The sequence below is a fragment of the Artemia sp. Qi Xiang Cuo genome, chromosome 1 (genome assembly GCF_049724085.1).
Source record: "Artemia sp. Qi Xiang Cuo chromosome 1, ASM4972408v1, whole genome shotgun sequence".
Lineage (NCBI taxonomy): Eukaryota > Metazoa > Arthropoda > Branchiopoda > Anostraca > Artemiidae > Artemia > Artemia sp. Qi Xiang Cuo.
The window spans coordinates 38,306,903-38,322,200 of NC_142794.1; the positions used below are offsets into that span (position 1 = coordinate 38,306,903).

The window sequence follows — 15,298 nt, forward strand, 5'->3', positions numbered from 1 at the left end:
GGTAGAAAATTTCATCAGTCTTCCAAATTTGATACGGAAATCTATTCAAATTATATTTTTGGAATTTTCACTAAAAACAAACTTTATTGTGGCCAAAAACCGAAATCTGCACTTTTTGATAATATAGGAACCGTCTTGTTAATCTATAGAGCTGGTTTTATCATAAATATCTTGGAAAAGTTTTTGTTTGGGTCTTGCTTATTTCAGTACAGTTCATTTTGAACTTCAGTATATGTAGTCAACATTTCAGGGGGTTGGCCGGCAAATTTGTTATTCATGCCCAAAATTGTCCATTTTTTCTTCGGACATTGTCTTGCTCCCAAATACAAATAGTAATATCCTATCTGAGCTCAGATATAAACCAAAATATAAGTAATAATTACATGAAGCTAAATTTTGCTTAGTGTCTTACATCCTAGCAATGTGCCTTTTCGTTTGTATTCCATAGTTGTCTGATCTTGTATTCCATTTTTTCTTTTATCTTCAACCACTAATTTTTCTTTTGTCTTTAAGGATGGATCCCGTAGAAGCATGTCGTCTCTATTTCAAAACAATTTTGACGGAGGCTGGGCCAGGTATGAAGGTCTTATTAATGGACAAAGAAACAATTGGAATAGTGAGTCTCTCTTTCTCACAATCAGACATGCTTCAAAAGGAAGTCTACCTATTTGAGCAAATTAATGGCAACTCTGGTAAAGAACCAGCAAAATATTTGAAATGTATCGTTTTCCTCAGACCTTTAAAAGAATATGTTGACCTACTCTGCAATGAATTGAGAAGCCCGAGATTTGGAAGTTATTATATCTATTTTAGTAATGTATTGCCAAAAGCATGGCTAAAACTACTGGCTGAATGTGATGAGCAAGAGTTAGTCAAAGAAGTTCAAGAATGCTATGCAGATTTTTACCCAATTGATAATACCCTCTTTTCTTTAAATCTGAATGAGCCTATTCTTGGGTTGGAGTGGGGTCAGTTGACGCTACAAAGAACCATTTCAGGAATTATTAGCTTCCTTTTAGCAACAAAGAAGAATCCAATAATTCGTTACCAAGGCTCGTCAAACCTAGCTAGAAAACTTGCAGAAAACATTAGCGACTATATTGTAAGAGAGCATCAGCTGTTTGATTTTAAACAGTCAGATCTGCCACTTCTTCTCATTGTTGACAGACGAAGTGATCCTGTAACTCCTCTTTTAAATCAGTGGACTTACCAGGCGATGGTCCATGAACTGCTGACCATAAAAAACAATCGAATTAGTCTCGTCAACTGTCCTGGCGTTTCGAAAGAACAACAAGAAGTGATAATGTCCCCAATTTATGATGAGTTTTATTGCAACAAGATGTATGTCAATTTCGGTCAAATAGGACAAGATATTAAGAATTTAATGGATGATTTCCAAGAAAAGGCTAAAAGTCATCAGAAAGTTGAGAGTATTGGTGATATGAAGGCATTTGTCGAAAATTACCCACAGTTTAAAAAACTTTCAGGGACTGTTTCCAAACACGTTACAGTTGTCGGTGAATTATCTCGTTTGGTCGCACAGCACAACCTTCTTGAAGTTTCAGAACTCGAACAAGATTTAGCAGCTCAGGACGGGCATTCTTCAGCTTTGAATAGAGTTCGACGATTGATTACCAACGACAAACTGCGTCACATTGACGCATTAAGACTTGTGCTGCTATACGCTCTCCGGTATGAACGTCACCCAAGCAATGATGTATCTGGATTGGTTGAAACTCTCCGGAATCAAGGAGTTCCTGATCACTACCCAGGTATTGTTTCCCAAATGCTTGAATATGCCAGTCTTACACGAGGTCATGCCTTTCAAACCAAAGACGTGGTTAAAATGACTGAAAGATTTTTCAGAGGGCTCAAGGGTGTTGAAAATGTATTCACTCAGCATAGTCCAGTACTTAAAGAAAGCTTAGAGAATATAATCAAAGGTCGTCCAGAAGACAATTACCCCTATCTGAAAACTGAATATCCCTTTGGTGCGAGACCTCAAGATATCATTGTCTTTATAGTAGGAGGAGTAACTTACGAAGAATCTCTTGTTGCTTATCAAATGAATAAAACATACCCAGGAACTAGGGTTGTCATAGGTGGCACTAATGTACATAACACAGAGAATACAAACTTGACAGTAGAATCGTTATGAGAATCTGGGATCTCTCTTGATCCTAATGCCGATTTGACGAAAATCCCAATTTTTCAATTCCGACTCAAATAAATACTCATGTTACTATTGACTAATAATATCTTCAAACCACTAACTATAATAGCGATAACTTTACTGAAAAACAGAAGTTTCTAGGAACAAATATTTTTAGCTAAGCACAAATCCTGAAAATCCATTTATGACTAGTTACAACAACTCAAGCGGAATGTTAAGAACAAAGAAAACGATTTAAATATTTCGAGCTCCACTTCTCCCCATCTTGCTTCTATTAACTCCTCTCATTGCTGTTTGAAGGTCAGCAAGGAAATTCTCTGTGTTATGTACATTAGTGCCACCTATGACAACCCTAGTTCCTGGGTATGTTTTATTCATTTGATAAGCAACAAGAGATTCTTCGTAAGTTACTCCTCCTACTATAAAGACAATGATATCTTGAGGTCTCGCACCAAAGGGATATTCAGTTTTCAGATAGGGGTAATTGTCTTCTGGACGACCTTTGATTATATTCTCTAAGCTTTCTTTAAGTACTGGACTATGCTGAGTGAATACATTTTCAACACCCTTGAGCCCTCTGAAAAATCTTTCAGTCATTTTAACCACGTCTTTGGTTTGAAAGGCATGACCTCGTGTAAGACTGGCATATTCAAGCATTTGGGAAACAATACCTGGGTAGTGATCAGGAACTCCTTGATTCCGGAGAGTTTCAACCAATCCAGATACATCATTGCTTGGGTGACGTTCATACCGGAGAGCGTATAGCAGCACAAGTCTTAATGCGTCAATGTGACGCAGTTTGTCGTTGGTAATCAATCGTCGAACTCTATTCAAAGCTGAAGAATGCCCGTCCTGAGCTGCTAAATCTTGTTCGAGTTCTGAAACTTCAAGAAGGTTGTGCTGTGCGACCAAACGAGATAATTCACCGACAACTGTAACGTGTTTGGAAACAGTCCCTGAAAGTTTTTTAAACTGTGGGTAATTTTCGACAAATGCCTTCATATCACCAATACTCTCAACTTTCTGATGACTTTTAGCCTTTTCTTGGAAATCATCCATTAAATTCTTAATATCTTGTCCTATTTGACCGAAATTGACATACATCTTGTTGCAATAAAACTCATCATAAATTGGGGACATTATCACTTCTTGTTGTTCTTTCGAAACGCCAGGACAGTTGACGAGACTAATTCGATTGTTTTTTATGGTCAGCAGTTCATGGACCATCGCCTGGTAAGTCCACTGATTTAAAAGAGGAGTTACAGGATCACTTCGTCTGTCAACAATGAGAAGAAGTGGCAGATCTGACTGTTTAAAATCAAACAGCTGATGCTCTCTTACAATATAGTCGCTAATGTTTTCTGCAAGTTTTCTAGCTAGGTTTGACGAGCCTTGGTAACGAATTATTGGATTCTTCTTTGTTGCTAAAAGGAAGCTAATAATTCCTGAAATGGTTCTTTGTAGCGTCAACATACCCCACTCCAACCCAAGAATAGGCTCATTCAGATTTAAAGAAAAGAGGGTATTATCAATTGGGTAAAAATCTGCATAGCATTCTTGAACTTCTCTGACTAACTCTTGCTCATCACATTCAGCCAGTAGTTTTAGCCATGCTTTTGGCAATACATTACTAAAATAGATATAATAACTTCCAAATCTCGGGCTTCTCAATTCATTGCAGAGTAGGTCAACATATTCTTTTAAAGGTCTGAGGAAAACGATACATTTCAAATATTTTGCTGGTTCTTTACCAGAGTTGCCATTAATTTGCTCAAATAGGTAGACTTCCTTTTGAAGCATGTCTGATTGTGAGAAAGAGAGACTCACTATTCCAATTGTTTCTTTGTCCATTAATAAGACCTTCATACCTGGCCCAGCCTCCGTCAAAATTGTTTTGAAATAGAGCCGACATGCTTCTACGGGATCCATCCTTAAAGACAAAAGAAAAATTAGTGGTTGAAGATAAAAGAAAAAATGGAATACAAGATCAGACAACTATGGAATACAAACGAAAAGGCACATTGCTAGGATGTAAGACACTAAGCAAAATTTAGCTTCATGTAATTATTACTTATATTTTGGTTTATATCTGAGCTCAGATAGGATATTACTATTTGTATTTGGGAGCAAGACAATGTCCGAAGAAAAAATGGACAATTTTGGGCATGAATAACAAATTTGCCGGCCAACCCCCTGAAATGTTGACTACATATACTGAAGTTCAAAATGAACTGTACTGAAATAAGCAAGACCCAAACAAAAACTTTTCCAAGATATTTATGATAAAACCAGCTCTATAGATTAACAAGACGGTTCCTATATTATCAAAAAGTGCAGATTTCGGTTTTTGGCCACAATAAAGTTTGTTTTTAGTGAAAATTCCAAAAATATAATTTGAATAGATTTCCGTATCAAATTTGGAAGACTGATGAAATTTTCTACCCTTGAAGGTGAGAGCTAGAGGTCAAACCTAACTTCTTTTATTTACCCACTTCTAAATTGAAAATTATGCTATCCTAGGTTAGTTGGTGGTGTAAAGATAGGTTTCTTAATTGACTAATAAAAAAAATATCAAAATACTACCCCCAAAATTTTATGTTCTGATTTCTTTGGGGCAAAGGATTGAACTTCTAAATCTTAAATATGAATTCGAAAAGGTTTAGAAAAGCTCTGGTAGTAAAAAAAAACAAAAAAAAACATGGTCACATACAGGGTTAATAAGGATGGTTTCCTTAGTTAAAATCTATAGCTTGTACTGCGTAGAGGGAGGGCCTTGAACCTGACCACCCAACATCCCGAGGTTTCCCCTTTTAGTGACTATATTTTTCATATATTTAGCCAGTCTTTCAGATCCCCCCCTTCGGAACAAATTCTTGTGTATGTACCTATCCAAGGATCAACCTCAACCAAGGAAGTATTTTTCGAAAACTGTACAAGAGGATCTTTTAGGGCTAAGAAAATACTTAACTTAGTTATCAGACCCACTTCCCACCCTTGATCAGGAAAAAATCTTCAACTGTGAAAACTCAAAGATGCATATTTTATGTAAATTTTTGCACAAAAGGAGGAGTTCAAGGTGGGCCTCGTGTCCTGGGTATAATCTTGTTACAAAGGCAAAGTTCGCTATCGCCATTTTTAGTGAAAATAACAAAAACCTCCAATCAGCACAACCAATGCATTACAAAGTAAACCTCTACTAAAACTAAACTAAACTATAACTCTAAACTAAAACTAAACACTAATCTAAAACTAAACTAAAACCGAACTAAGCTACTAAATTAAAACTCTAACTAAAACTCTTTAGCAAACTGTAGCTAAACTAAAACTCTAAAATTATTTTTAACTAAAAATAAAAGTAAACTAAAACTAAAACTAAAAATCTAGACTAAACTAAAACTAAACTAACTAAAACTCTAAACTAAAACTAAAAACTAATCTAAAACTAAACTATAACTCTAACTAAAACTAAACACTAATCTAAAACTAAACTATAACTCTAACTAAAACTAAACACTAATCTAAAACTAAACTAAACTAACTAAAACTCTAAACTAAAACTAAACACTAATCTAAAACTAAACTAAAACCAAACTAAGCTACTAAATTAAAACTCTAACTAAAACTCATATGTATAACGAAAACTCTTAACTAAACTAAACTAAAAGTAAAATAAAACTAAAAATAAAAATCTATACTAAACTAAACTAAAATAACTAAAACTCTAAACTAAAACTAAACACTAATCTAAAACTAAACTAAAACCAAACTAAGCTACTAAATTAAAACTCTAACTAAAACTAAACACTAATCTAAAACTAAACTAAAACTAAAACTAAAAATCTAGACTAAACTAAAACTAAACTAAACTAACTAAAACTCTAAACTAAAACCAAACACTAATCTAAAACTAAACTAAAACCAAACTAAGCTACTACATTAAAACTCTAACTAAAACTAAACACTAATCTAAAACTAAACTAAAAATCTAGACTAAAATAAAACTAAACTAACTAAAACTAAACTAAAAATAAACTAAAACTCCAAACTAAAACTAAACACTAATCTAAAACTAAAATTAAACCAAACTAAGCTACTAAATTAAAACTCTAACTAAAACTCATATGTAAACCGAAAATTCTTAACTAAAAAAACTAAAAGTAAACTAAAACTCAAACTAAAAATCTAGACTAAACTAAAACTAAACTAACTAAAACTAAACTAGAAATAAATTCTAATCCCTAAACTACTAAAGTATAACTCTAACTAAAACTAAACACTAATCTAAAACTAAACTAACTAAAACTCTAAACTAAAACTAAACACTAATATAAAACTAAAATAAACTATAAATAATTAAAACTAAACACTAATCTAAAAATAAACTAAACTAACTAAAACTCTAAACTAAAACTAAACACTAATCTAAAACTAAACTAAAAATCTAGACTAAACTAAAACTAAACTAACTAAAACTAAACTAAAACTAAACTGAAACTCCAAACTAAAACTAAACACTAATCTAAAACTAAAATTAAACCAAACTAAGCTACTAAATTAAAACTCTAACTAAAACTCATATGTAAAACGAAAACTCTTAACTAAAAAAACTAAAAGTAAACTAAAACTCAAACTAAAAATCTAGACTAAACTAAAACTATACTAACTAAAACTAAACTAGAAATAAATTCTAATCTCTAAACTACTAAAGTATAACTCTAACTAAAACTAAACACTAATCTAAAACTAAACTAAACTAACTAAAACTCTAAACTAAAACTAAAAACTAATCTAAAACTAAACTAAACTATAACTAAGTAAAACTAAACACTAATCTAAAACTAAACTAAACTAACTAAAACTCTAAACTAAAACTAAACACTAATCTAAAACTAAACTAAAACCGAACTAAGCTACTAAATTAAAACTCTAACTAAACCTCTTTAGCAAACTGTAGCTAAACTAAAACTCTAATCTAAAATAAACTAAAATTAAACTAAAACTAAAACTAAAAATCTAAACTAAAAGTAAACTAAACTAACTAAAACTCTAAACTAAAACTAAACACTAATCTAAAACTAAACTAAACTAAATAAAACTCTAAACTAAAACTAAACACTAATCTAAAAATAAACTAAAACTCTAAACTAAAACTAAACACTAATCTAAAACTAAACTAAAACCAAACTAAGCTACTAAATTAAAACTCTAACTAAAACTCTTTAGCAAACTGTAGCAAAACTAAAACTCTAATCTAAACTAAACTAAAAGTAAACTAAAACTAAAACTAAAATCTAGACTAAACTAAAACTGAACTAACTAAAACTAAACTAGAAATAAATTCTAATCTAAAACTAAACTAAACTAACTAAAACTCTAAACTAAAACTAAACACTAATCTAAAACTAAACTAAAAATCTAGACTAAACTAAAACTAAACTAACTAAAACTAAACTAGAAATAAATTCTAATCCCTAAACTACTAAACTATAACTTTAACTAAAACTAAACACTAATCTAAAACTAAACTAAAACCAAACTAAGCTACTAAATTAAAACTCTAACTAAAACTCATATGTAAAACGAAAACTCTTAACTAAAAAAAACTAAAAGTAAACTAAAACTCAAAATAAAAATCTAGACTAAACTAAAACTAAACTAACTAAAACTAAACTAGAAATAAATTATAATCTCTAAACTACTAAATTATAACTCTAACTAAAACTAAAAACTAATATAAAACTAAACTAAACTAACTAAAACTCTAAACTAAAACTAAACACTAGTCTAAAACTAAACTAAACTATAACTAACTAAAACTAAACACTAATCTAAAACTAAACTAAACTAACTAAAACTAAACTAAAAATAAATTCTAATCTCTAAACTACTAAACTATAACTCTAACTAAAACTCAACACTAATCTAAAACTAAACTAAAACTAAACAAAATATAAATTATATCACTAAACTAAACATTAAACTAAAACTAAACTAAAATCTAAACTAAACCAAACTGAAACTAAACTAAATAAAGGTAATAAAAAAAAACTTAAAATCGACTAAAATCTAAACTAAATAGGTAATAAAATAATAAACTAAAAATCTAAAATACCCAACTATGAACTCCTATTTTTATCATATTTCCGCCCCCCCCCTTGGGGAATTTGTTGGATCTGTTAGCAGGTCTCGTTGTTGCTGAGAAGGGGTATGTCACCGACACGCTGATTGGCTGTGAAGGAAACACATGATCTAACTGTTTCCGGGAACTCGTAACATCTGGCTCGAATAACAATAACAAATACTATTTCTGGATCATAACATCTGCCTCGAACAGGAAGGAAGTGTCATTAACTGTTTCCGGGAACCTCATAAAATCTGGCTCGAATAACAACAACAAATACTATTTCTGGATCATAACATCTGCCTAGAACTGGAAGGAAGTGTCATTAGCTTTGCTTCGAACGACAACAACATTGACCCCATTAACCACGTGTTCTCCCTAATGACTCTGTTCAAAACAACAACAACATTGACCTTGGTATTTTGCCTCAGAAACAATAACAACATTAACCATGACATTCGTTGAGAGCGTGCCAAAAACACACCTGGAGAAAGAGGTCATTGACAGATTACGCAATCATTCTCCCTAATGAATCTATGCCCATATTTGGTGTACTGACAGCATTAAACTAAATTGTAGATGGCAGCAGGGGTGACTCGTGGGAGTCGGACCCCCATCTCTACTAATAAGCACACCGAAATCAACAAATCACTGCAAAAACATAACACTAAAAGCAGACAGACTGGCGACGCGCCGCCAGAATTTTTCTCAAAACCAGCGCGCCTTTCGACACGTTTTCCGGGTCTAATCATTAAGCCCCTTTGCCAAGGGAATCCCAATACAGATGGAAAAGTAGTTCTCCTTAAACGGGGCTCGGCAAAAGGGACAGAATGAGGCTGAAAAACTATTCTCTGCTCATTTTGAATAGAAGGGGTCATTGACGGAACTTAGGAGGGGACTCATTCAATTGGAATTTGAAAGTTCTAAGGCCCTGTTTAAGGACTGGAAGTGATTTGAGGGTAACCAGCTTCCCTCCCCTTCCCTTTTCTGTTACCTGGCATCAAGGCCGTATTGAGGGGAGGGGTTTGAACCCCCAGAAATGTTTGTCCGACTAATAAAAAAAACAAAAATGCATGAAAACATATTTTTGATGTTTTTTAGGTTTTTGTACCCCCCCCCCCTGAAAAAAAAACCGGACTCGGTCCTGACCAGCACCCATATAACCCCAAAGATATTGGATTAGGATTTCGAGAAAGTAGTTTATACATAAATGTCTAATAAGCATGCCTCCAGGGTCGACATCAACGCCAAATCCCCAGTGTAATTGCACTGATGTATTTAAATCACCCAGTGTTAACAGACTGATTTTAGTGGATTAATTAAAAAAAACCTTTTTCCACAAAACAAGTTTTTCAAAGAAAAGTAAAGAGCTCCATTAAGCCAAAAATGAGCAATCTTCCAAGAGTAAAACTACCACAAATCACTGTCAATAAAGAAATGGAACTCACAACGAACAGAAATTACAATAAATAGCCGAGTCAAACTCAAAAAGAGCAAAAATTAACACGAGTAGGCCTAATAACCCCCATGCCTTCTCAAGACCGGAAAATAATTTGCACTTTACTGAAAACAAAATAAATTTTAGGTGTTTTCACTTTTTTTTACTTTGATTAATAAAAGTTTATTTAGACTTTAAGGAATCAATATCAGTGTATGTAAATTAAACTGACAATCTGCAGTCATTTTTTTTTTTGGCATAACTTACAACCCTTACCCCCAGACTCTGGTGTGTTTTATCAACCCCAAAGGCCTTTTTGTGTGATTGTTGGACTATTTTCGAACAAATGGCTATCTCAAAATTTCTATCGTATGCATCTGTGGAAAATACGAGGTCGTAGGGGGGAGAGCTTAGCTGCCCCCAATCACTTTGACTCTTAAAAAGGACACTAGAACTTCTGGTTTCAAATCCAGTGACCCACACCGAAGTTTATACGAACAACCTTCCCATTAAAACTTATATGCCCTCGGGGCATAACTTACAACCCTTGCCCTCAGGTTTTTTTTTGGGGGGGGGGGGGTGGTCATCACCAAAGACATAATTTCCAGACCTTCAACTTTGCTGAACAAAAATGCCTATCTCAAAATTTTGATTCGATGTGTTCGGGGAAATGATGGGCGTGGGAGGGGTGGGGGGGTGGGGGTGAAGGCTGGTTGCCCTCCAATCCCTTTCAACTTTTAAAGAGGGCACTAGCCCTGCTAATTTCCAATCGAATGATCTCTTTTTGAAGTTTCGACGACAAAAAATGGCCATTAGATGCATTTCGGGAAAATACGACGTGTGGGGGGGGGGGAGGACTCTGCCCTCCGATCACTTTGACTCTTGAAAAGAGTACCAGAACTTGTGATTACCAATACAGTGAGGCCCAGCCGAAGTTTATACAACCACGTTTTCTAGACAAAACCTTAAATGCCCCTTTCGGACCTTTCAACTATGCTGAATGGTTATCTAAAGATTTTGATTGGATGTGCTTGGGGAAGTGATTGGCATGGGGGTGGGGGCTAGTTGCCCTCAATCACTTTCGACTATGTAAAGGGGCACCAGCCCTCTCAATTTCCAATCGAATGAGTCCATTTTTAAGTTTCTATGACAGCTTTTCTTTCTATGAAAGAAAAACAAAAGATTAATAATACATTGTGCCCACATTGCTATTTACTTAGGCAGCGCTATTGCTCTTCCTATGAAAAGACGGCCGTGTTTGACCTTGGTTGTCTGATCAGCTAGGGTTTGGTGCTCTTCGGGATCGTACGCTAGGCCAGGATTTAGGGTCTTCCAAGGGTATACTCTGGAAATAACACGCGTACCTGAGTAAATAAAAAGACGCTATGCGCACCCGAGTTCTCAGACCGTTTGTATTATCTTGGGAATAATTGGAAATAGACTTAATACTTTCAGGAAGAGGATTTCAAATTTGACTTAGGAGAGGGGGGCTGGGGTAAATTGAAAGTTGCTATTTGTATCCAGGTCCTCAAAACATCTGCAATATCTTGGCAACGGCTAGGAGAAAACCTTCTGGTGCTATCGGGAAAAAGAAGGGAGGATAATGGGCCAAGGGGACTCCACATCTTGCGTTTTTGGAGGCGAAAGGAGATAACAATTTTTGTGGGATTTATGTTTTAAACATTTTCTCTTTTATAATTATAACGCTTAAAAACGAAAATTGCTGAGACTTTCAAGAACTAAAATCATTACGTATAAAATGATTATTCTACTTTCATCAGCTCTTTTCAGGAGTTTTGGTTATTATGGTGCTTTTCTTTGTTGATGTTCTGACCAATAAAAACCACACTGTTTGGAATACATACCATTTTGCAAGGAAATGCAAATGACACTCATACCGTTTAGAGGGTTAGAGAGGAAGGGAGGGGAGTAGCATTACTCTTAATTGTAAACCTTGATTAGCCTTGAAGTAATATTTTTGTGCCATAGTTTTTGATGTTATGACACATAAAAAATACACTGTTCAGAATAAAAACATTTTTCAGTGAAGCGCAAATAACGCTCTGGCCTTTAGAAAGCTTAGAGGGCAGTAGCCCAACTCCTCTTTCAGTAATTTCTGTTCGTTCTAAGTTTGACTGTTCTTTCAATTTCCGTTCGTTTAGGATTCATTTATGCTCCATAGCAGTATCTGCTACCTTTATCTCTTCATTTTAGTTTCCGCTCGATTGTTATTTATTCATTGATATTAGCCTAATTTCTGTTCGTTTCGAGTTTGAACTATTAAATGACTTCATTTCTGTTCGTCTTAGGTCTTAATATGGCTCTTTTCCGTTCTTTGAAAAACTCTTGTTTTGAAAACTTTTTCTTCAATTAATCACGTTTACGGGCAACCAGGAATGGAAATATGGGGAGACAGCCTTACAACCGCAGGAATACAAGAAGAGGTCAGCATATGAAATTTGTGAACCTGCCGAAGCACAATAACGACATGGTTGAAGGTAGGGAAAGGAACGCCATTTTTGACCAGTAGCAGTATCTAAAATAAGTCGATTGACCAGGGCCAAGGAATATGGTCCGAAGTCCTTTTTGTCGTTTTCTTTTTGTTTCATGGAACTTATTGGTAGGTCATACAAGACTTATTCCACCAAATGGTACCCCCTGTCGCTTGACAAAGACGAGAAAATTTTTTTATCGTTTTCTAGACAAAGTAAAATTTTTAGAAAATTTTATAGACAAAAAAATTAAAAAATAACCAAAAAACAAGAGTGATTTTCAGCCAGTGGAAGAAATAACGAAGCGAAAAGACAGAAGTAGATGTTTCGGCAAGGACCTCCGCGAAGCCGTCTTCAAACTAAAAACTCATGAAAAAACTAACCTTTTGAAGTGGATTCCAACAAAGCAGAAGAAACAAGAAAAACTTTAAGTTCACTTCAAAATATCAGTTATTTCACTTCAAAAAGGTTATTTCAACGTATTCTCTTCGCGAACTGACGAAAGTGTGCTCACAACAACCCCTTGTGGTATTCTAACTTGCAATAATCTTCGACTTCTGATGCGTATTTCTGGGCCCTCCGGGCACAATTTCTTTCGCCCTGAGAATCAAAATATCCTGCTTTAACTCAAACCAGAAGTGAACTGAAGAGTCGACCAGATATATACACTTTTTATCAGTTTATGGTTCAAGATTTATGGTTTTTTGGTTCCACTGCGGATGATTTTCTCGTTACTTGATAGGGGGATAAAGAAAGAACTAAGTACAAAAGTACAATTTTAATATTTGTTTATTTTACACTGACTGAAAATCACTCTCATTTTCTTGGTTATTTTTAATTATATTTTCTCGTTTTTTGTTAAACATCATGTAGAAGCTAGTGTGGTCTTGGAACGTAGTATCCCCGTCATGGTGATGTGTTATTTTAGACGAGCAAATGTAGGAAGCTTTTCCGAATTTACTTTTTCCTTGCAAATGAAAGTCTGCTCCCTACATTTGGTGACTTTCATTTGCAAGGAAAAAGTAAATTTGGAGCTTTTAGGCCCAACTAATTCTTAGATCCTAGGTCAATCTTTATTAGAATATTGAGAAAAGTCTACAGCGCAAGTATTATACATCAATCGAAAGCCTTTTGGCGTTTTTTATCACCTTTGGAGTCAACTGGTCTCTAATCCTCAGTGGTTCCTTTCTTATTCTCAGTACTTGTTGACTATCCAACAAAGATAGATCAGAATTTGAGGTGTTACGATACTGGATTAAACACCTATATTTGAAATGATTTAAGAGCTTGAATTTAGAAAATATTCTTCAGGTTAGTTGAATAAAGCAGTTTGATTTGACTTTTATGAGGGTGTGCAGATTCTACTTTATGGAAGGATGATCCTGAACTTAATCAACGTAAATATTTACTCTTGGTTTACGCATGCGTGAACAAAAATAGACCCGCAGGTTGTTTTTTTTTCTCTGTCGCAAAACAATTCACGGGTGACGGATCACATCTGAAACCCGCCACATCAGATCAGTCTCACGCATCCGTTAAACCGCAGAAAAGAAAAATGGAAATGGTCCAAATCATTCGCAAGCTCACCCTTTGCGCGCTACTTTTTTAACCAAACGATGTTTCGAGTAACGAGTGTGTTTTTTCTGTCATAGGCCTATGTTTTCGGCTCACATCTTGCCAACGAAATTTTTTTTCTCAGCACATTCCATCTTCTAAATGGCAAAGGTCTAGAATAGCCGCTAGCCAGAAGGAGACTTGCTAGAAAAAAAGAGAGACATTTTAAGATTGTTCATTTTATATTATTTTTTTTGTTATTCGTGTTTCGACAGTTCATCCCCAGTCTTAATTTATAATATGCAGCAAGTATCAATGAATCATATTTACCTTTTTTTTTTCATAAGTTTTTATCAATTATCATGTTAGTTTTTTTTACATAGTCTAGGGCTATATGAACCATTAATGGGGAGGGGCTGTGGATTATTTTTCAAAAACGCGAACAAAACTATAAAATAAACATAAAATTGCCTCTAAAAATGTCTCTGTTTTTATTCCAGCATGTCTCCTTTGAAGAGCCGCTATAATTCTACGCCATACTCTTTAAATTTTTAATGGAATTGAAAAAAGAAGAAATTGTTTCAGTAGGTAAAAACATGATTAAAACAATAATTTGAAATAGATTTGCTGAAAAAAGTAACATTTTTAAAAGCATTATGTTAATTTGTCCAAAAGTAATTGCGAAATTTAGTCTGGGTAGATTGTTGCTTTTATTCAACCCATTTTTTTTTGTCTTGGACGACCTTGACGTCTTGTAGATAGCACACTATCAAAAACGAAATCAATTAACTCAAAATTTATTTTTTTTTTTCTAAGCTTTTAAAACAAAGTTAAATTTACAGTCTAACAAATAATATTAACGAAACTGGCCTAATGAATAACAACTAGTATTGATATTAATATTTTACTGGTAAACGCTACAGTACTTTATTAGCAGAAATACCGATAATGTTCAAATAATATTGGTATCAAACAGTTCGTGGTAACGAACTGTAAGTAAGGAGCGACCCGGCTCAATGGTAACCGAAACTCTAGAAAACGGTATTTTGATACCAAAAGATTCATCAAAAGAATCAGATTTTAACGCTGATTTGAAATATATAAGTTTCATGAAGTTCAGTCCAATCCATCAAAAGTTACGCACCTGAGAAAATTTGGCTGATTTTCGAAAAAGGGGGAAAGAACCTCTAAAAGTTATAGAAACTTAATGAAAATCACACCATCATATTGCGAGTATCAGAAAACCCTACTTTAGAGGTTTCAAGCTCCTATCTACAAAAATGTGGAATTTTGCATTTTTTGCCAGAAGAAAGATCACAGGTGCGTGTTTATTTATTTTTTTTTTCCAGGGGTGATCGTATCGACCCAGTGGTCCTAGAATATCGTGGGAGGGCTAATTGGAATTGAAATTACAAGTTCTTGCGCCCTTTTTTTATGTGACCAGAAACAATGTGGAGCAACTAGGCCCCCTTCAACGTTAATTTTTTTCCCTAAGTCACCCGATCAAAATTTTGAGATAG

General features: G+C 34.2%; 2 protein-coding genes and 1 pseudogene across 6 annotated transcripts in view; 2 read left to right on the forward strand and 1 right to left on the reverse strand.

Moving 5' to 3' along the window:
* Nucleotides 1-15,298, forward strand: part of Pde8 (phosphodiesterase 8) — a 335,405-nt gene that overhangs the window by 75,676 nt on the left and 244,431 nt on the right. The window contains exon 1 of one of the 5 annotated variants that reach the window (XM_089102144.1): nt 13,426-13,535. The exons of 3 other annotated variants lie outside the window; for them this stretch is intronic. The gene's annotated coding sequence lies outside the window, so the exon portion shown is untranslated. Of the gene's footprint in view, nt 1-13,425; nt 13,536-15,298 lie in introns of those variants that run through there. One more of the 5 variants, XM_089102328.1, reaches the window with a different exon arrangement.
* Nucleotides 493-2,158, forward strand: LOC148956282 (vacuolar protein sorting-associated protein 45-like). The gene has a single exon (XM_089097593.1). The coding sequence runs from the start codon at nt 515-517 to the stop codon at nt 2,156-2,158; it is 1,644 nt and encodes a 547-aa protein (XP_088953719.1). The 5' UTR covers nt 493-514.
* LOC148956283 (vacuolar protein sorting-associated protein 45 pseudogene) lies at nt 2,229-4,102 on the reverse strand (annotated as a pseudogene).